The 6,000-nt window shown below is 32.8% G+C and overlaps 1 protein-coding gene across 1 annotated transcript; it reads right to left on the bottom strand.

Moving 5' to 3' along the window:
• Nucleotides 1-3,244: 3,244 nt before the first annotated feature.
• Nucleotides 3,245-3,691, bottom strand: LOC138340487 (secreted RxLR effector protein 161-like). Its single transcript, XM_069292212.1, has 2 exons — nt 3,662-3,691; nt 3,245-3,583 (listed from the first exon to the last, which is right to left on the bottom strand). Exons 1-2 carry the CDS (start codon nt 3,689-3,691, stop codon nt 3,245-3,247), a joined length of 369 nt encoding a protein of 122 aa, XP_069148313.1.
• Nucleotides 3,692-6,000: the final 2,309 nt, after the last annotated feature.

Below are 6,000 nucleotides of genomic sequence, written 5' to 3'. Positions count from 1 at the left end.
GTTGTTCCTGATTGGGAACCATTTGAGTTATGAATTTGCAAATGCACCACCATCAACTTAGAAATCATAAAATTTTCTAAAAGATCTGTCAAGAAAAAGAGACTACTGAGAATTTTCCGCAATACTTTCCTCTACTGGAACGGATGCGTCAATCGCACATTTGCCTCAAAAATCTTGCTTGAAATGATTTTACTACATCGAAGTGTTTTACTCAAAAATTAACAAACAAAAAAAAATGACTAATTTTTGAAAAGTCAATTAATCTTATGATCTAATAGAAATCAATTTCCCGAATTAACAGAGTCGCTACTTAATTATTAGTAAAACTCAAGAAAAAACTTATAATTATTTCTCAAAAGATTTAAAACAGATAAAACAATTGAAAAGGGTTGGAAATTCAAATGTACATTGTGAGAAGGTGTTAGGCATCGAAATGCTCGCTAACTCACGGTTGACCAGCGATTTGACTAAATGACTTTTCAAAAACGTTTTTTGAAAATATTTTTAAGGGTAGAACCTTTTTCATTTTAATTTATTTACTATCGTTGTCATTTTTAATCAATTATTTTATATATATATATATATATATATATATATATATATAAATTCTAAAATTGATCCCAAATGAACTTAGGCCCAAATCAGCTAAACTTGTGGAAGTTCTTTGGGCTTTTGGCCCCCTTTTGTCCGATGAATTGACACAGACATACAACTATTATATATAATTGACAATATATAGTCAAAAAATAATTAGCAATTAATAGCCCAAAATAAAATTAGCACGTATTAGTCTAAAAGAAATAAAACCCACTTTTATAGTTCTTTTCCTTTAATCATGTGCAACCAACCTCCATTAATTAAGGAGATGTGGAATTATTTTTTCTCATTGTTTTCAACTCCTATAATTAAGGATTTTAACTTTTCAATTTCTTTAAATTGTCAAACTCAACTTTATTTAATCGTGTATTGGAAAAAAATAGTAACGCAATTTAGAGAAACATAAAGTTATATTTGATTGCAATTTTATGATTTTTTTTTTACCAAACAACAGTAATGAGTTTATTAGAAAACCGATTGTCTACTTTGAGAAGTGAAATATATATATTTATTAATTAAATTATTAAAAAAAGGTTACACAAAGTTTTAAGGAGTGAATTTTTAAAATTCTTTAAATAACGTCTTAAAAGATTGTGACTACTTTTCAGGTAAGAAAATGTATTATTAATGCTCTAATGTGTATTAATTATCACATAATCGATAATAATTAATCAAATAATATTAAATTGAATTTTATTCGAAACTGTAATAATAAATATGCATAAATTATACAATAATTAAATTTGCGATTACATAATGTATACATAAAAAAAGAAATTGCATACACAAAAAAGTATTCATAAAAATAAACGTGTAAATTTTATTGATGTATACACTAATTGTAGCATGCATACATAAATTTTGTATTGTATACATAAGAATATTACCATCAATTATACGTATTAGTTATTACTATAATGAATACAAGAATGAAATTAATATGACACATTGTAAAGTTTAATCATTAATTGTACATCATATTTTGTTGTGTATACGGTAACTACATTATATATACATTAGTTCGTATTCATCTTGTATTCAGTGATTTGTATTCATATAATAAACTAGTATACTTTAAATTAAATTGAGATTAGAATTAATTAGTGTACATTGGGTTGTATTTATCAAATTATTATTCTGCTCTTTTACGAAGATCTTTCTTACCCATGAAATTTAGAACAAATATTTCAAAAAGCTATTACCTGAATTTTCATTTAAAAAAAAAAAGCTAAATGAATCTAGACAGTCATTAAACATTAAAGGTACTGAACAACCAATAAACACCATTAGTAATCTCTAGTAACCATTGAACACTATTATTTACTTCTTTCATATTCTAAGGAAACAAAGAAACGCGTTATTTTCTTCTCCCTTCTTTAAGAAAATAAGCAAGTTTTTTCTCTTTTAAACTAATAGAAGTAAAAAATGATTTATTTGTAAACTGAAAAAATACTTATAGTCCTTTTCTTTTCAGAACTGGATCAATTAATTAGGCTAAGTAGGGACCACAGATTAATTAGCGGAGGATTTTAATTGTCATATTTCATTCGTAAATGTCATGGCTAGAGCCTACATCCTAGATGTGGTTGGCACTTTTAGACCATTACTGGCCCCCAAACGGACCCTTGTCCTGGCTTACTGAACTCACCGGAAGACTACACTCACCTTAAACAAGAATAAAACATGTTCAAAGGAAATACTTCATATAAATAATCTGTCCAAAATTGCACTTAAGTCTCAACAAGTGAAATAGATTCTAAACCAAACTATTAACTATCTACGAAGACTCTAAACTGACAAAGATTGATGTTGGGACATACACATAACATCCTAAAAACTATACTAGTAAATCAAATGAAAAGGATGTCCTCCAAAATGCAAGAAGGCTCACCATTGACTCTAGAGCTCAATATGAATCGACGAAGCATTGCGTGCTGATCTTGGTTACCTGCATCTGCATTATTAAACGATGTTGGCCAACTGATATTAGTATATTCAATGTATGAGTATGGTTGTTGGAATATTAAGTACAACTATAAAGCTTGAAATGGAGTAAGGATGAACTCACTTTGGCATTGCTCAACTCATAAGATAACAACTCAAATATAAAACAATAAGGACATATGTAATATATATATATATATATATATATAAAGTTAATAGAAAAAAAAATCTGGAAGTAAAAGTCGACAGAGAAGAGAAAGAGGTTGAACAAGCAAAGGAATTTTTAATGATTTAATGTCCCTAATTGCTGCGATGCAGTCTTTGTTTTATAAGCAAAAACATAACAAAGTTAAGATAAAATCAAGGAACTATCTCACAAGATTTTCTCCTAAACTAGATAACACACACGATTTAAATTACTCTCTAAAGACTAGGACAAAACAAAATAGAATTTATTTCTAATACCCTACGTTAAACTGATGCAAAGTCCTAATGACCTTCTCAGATTTTTTAAAGAAAACAATTTGAGATGTTTCGTAAAAATATAAGCTAGTCGATCTTTACTTCGACAATATTTCAACTCTATTGTTCCTTTCATCGTTGAGATCTCGTAAAAAATAAAACCTCACATCAATGTGCCTGCTTCTTCCATGTGACACAAGATTTTTTGATAGATTGATGGCAGAATTGTTGTCGCAGAAAATTACAATTGCTCTTTCTTGTTTGAACTGTAGTTCTTCAAGGATTCTTTCAACCAAACAGCTTGATAAGCACAAGCTGCAGCAGTAACAAATTCTGCTTTAGTAGTCGATAAAGTAACAATTTTTTGCTTCCTGGAAGACCACGAAATAGCCCCTGTGCCTAGCATAAAAACATAGCCTGAAGTGCTCTTCCTATCGTCTTGATCTCCTGCATAATCACTATCAGCAACACCAAGCAAATCAGATTTCTCACCCCTTTTGTAAAACAAACCAAAATTCTTAGTTCCTTGGAAGTAGCGAAGGATTCTCTTGGCAGCTAGCAGGTGAATTTCAGTTGGGCTCTCCGTATATCAGCTTATGAGACTTACAGCATACATGATGTCGGGCCAAGTGGCGGTTAGATACATCAAACTGCTCACAATTTTCCTGTAAAGTGTGTTGTCTACCATGTTCCCTCTTTCAACTTTGTTTAGTTTCAGACAAAACTCAACCGGAGTATTAGCGGGATTGCAATTCTTCATATTAAATCACTCTAAAATCTCCCGCACATATTTCTTTTGGGAAACAAATATTTCCTCATCAGATTGCACTACTTCCAAACCAAGAAAGTAATGCATCATACCAAGATCGGACATCTCAAATTAATTCATCATAGACCTCTCTTCCTCCACATATCCATGTAGAAATGATGATTTGACATCCAACTGGAAGATAGATCACGAATTTTGTGCCGCATAAGCAATTACCATTCTGATGGTGTCATGCCTTGCAACTAGAGCAAAAACTTCAGTGTAGTCCACAGAATACTCCTGTTTGTATCCCTTAGCCACCAATCGCGCCTTATGCTTGTCAATTTCACCATTTTCTTTCAGTTTTGTCTTGTAGACCCATTTGACACCAATGGTTTAGTGTCCCTTTGGAAGATCTGTTAACTCCCAGGTGTCATTTCTTTCAATAGCATCGATCTCATCATCCATGGCTTTCCTCCATTTATCCTCTTTGACAGCATTCTCAAAAGATGTTGGATCACAATTTTCAAACAATGCAAAGTGGGAAACATCTTTATTAATATCAATTCCTGTTACCTCATAATCCATCATCCGTACTGGCCTTCTACGAGCTCGAAGAAGAGACTGGTCCGCTGCATCATTTTCTTCTAAAGTTGAGGGTAAAATTTTTGCAATTGCTGGAATAGAAACTTCAGAAATTTTGGGCATTGCAACTGCTTTTTCGACTTCATTATCAATTAAGATAAGAGTCGAATGCTGCATATTCCAATCCCAAGTGCTCTCTTCATCAAAAACAACATCTCTGCTGGTCACAACCTTCTTTTTCATTAGATTGAACAACTTCTATGCCTTGGATTCCTCGCTAACACCAAGAAAACATTTCTCATCTCTATCATCAAGCTTTTTCCTTTTTGCTTCTGGGACATGCACATAAGCAATGCACCCAAATATTTTGAAGAGGTCTACTGTCACTTTGCTTCCACTCCAAGCTTCCTCAGGCGTCACATCTCGAAGAGCAAAAGTGGGACTTCTATTCAAGATGTGGATGCTCCAATTTACTGCTTCTGGCCAAAATTACTTTGGCACTCTTCCTCGAGCCAGCAAGCTACAAACCATGTTGAGAATTCTTCTATTTTTCCTCTCCACCACATTGTTTTGTTGCGGTGTATATGCTGTTGTGAGATCCTTTCGAAATCCACAAGTCTCACAAAATTCAAAAAATGCCTTAGAGATATATTCTCCTCCACAATCTGTCCGAAGGTTCATAATGGTCCTTCCAGTATTATTCTCCACACATGCTTTGAAGCTTTTAAATATATTAAAAAACTCTGACTTTTCCTGCAGAATATACACCCAAGTCTTCCTGGAATAATCGTCAATAAAGGTAATAAAATACTTTTTACCTCTATGAGAAATCAGATTTATTGGTCCACAAATATCCGAGTGTACCAGCCTTAACACCTCCTTGGCTCTCCATGACTTACTTTTGGAAAACTGAGAACGATGTTTTTTGCCAACAACACATTCTTCACACACTTGGGAGGGAACAATGATTTGGGGAAGCCCAATCACCATACTCTTCCTTTGAAGGATCTTTAAGCCTCCAAAGTTCAAGTGACCATATCGAAAATGCCACAACCATGAAGCGTTTTTCACTTCCTCCCTAAAGCAAGATTGAACATTTTTAATCTTCAAAGGGGAACAACCTGTTTTGACTCATCTTCACAATAGCAATAACACCATTAGTAGGATCATAAATTTCACATGAATCATTTTGTAAAGTGATGACATATCCTTTTTCTAACAATTGACCAGCACTCAACAGATTGATTTTCAAATCAGGAACATAGAATACATTAGATATGATTTCCACACACCCATTCTTTGTTCTAAAATTTATATTACCCTTTCCCATCACATTCATGGTTGAGAGATCACCAAAACTAACTGTCGACCGGAAGCTTTCATTCAAATAAGAAAAAGAAGACTTACTTCCACTCATGTGGTTACTGCAACCTGTATCCACGTACCAAACAACTTGTTCCTCAGTCTCGCTTTCCGCTTGAACTGCCATTAACAAGGTTTCTCCTTCCTTGTTCTCGGCAAAATTTGATTTTTCTTCTTGTTTATTAGGCAGCCTAGTATAACATTTAGAATGATAATGACCAAATTTATGACAAGGATAACATTCTACCTCAGATTTATCAAAATCTCGTCCTCTGCCTTTTTTGTGGTCATCATTGGCTCTA

This window comes from Solanum lycopersicum, chromosome 12, assembly GCF_036512215.1.
Source record: "Solanum lycopersicum chromosome 12, SLM_r2.1".
In the NCBI taxonomy this organism is placed as follows: domain Eukaryota; kingdom Viridiplantae; phylum Streptophyta; class Magnoliopsida; order Solanales; family Solanaceae; genus Solanum; species Solanum lycopersicum.
This window is presented reverse-complemented; position numbering and strand designations above follow the sequence as displayed.

What these genes read in the sequence shown, in the direction of transcription:
- LOC138340487 (XM_069292212.1), bottom strand. Translation starts at nt 3,691, where the DNA reads ATGGTAGACAACACACTTTACAGGAAAATT. An exon ending in ACACACTTTACAGGAAAATT is followed by an intron (nt 3,584 to 3,661) that starts GTGAGCAGTTTG and finishes TGATATACGGAG; the next exon opens with AGCCCAACTGAAATTCACCT.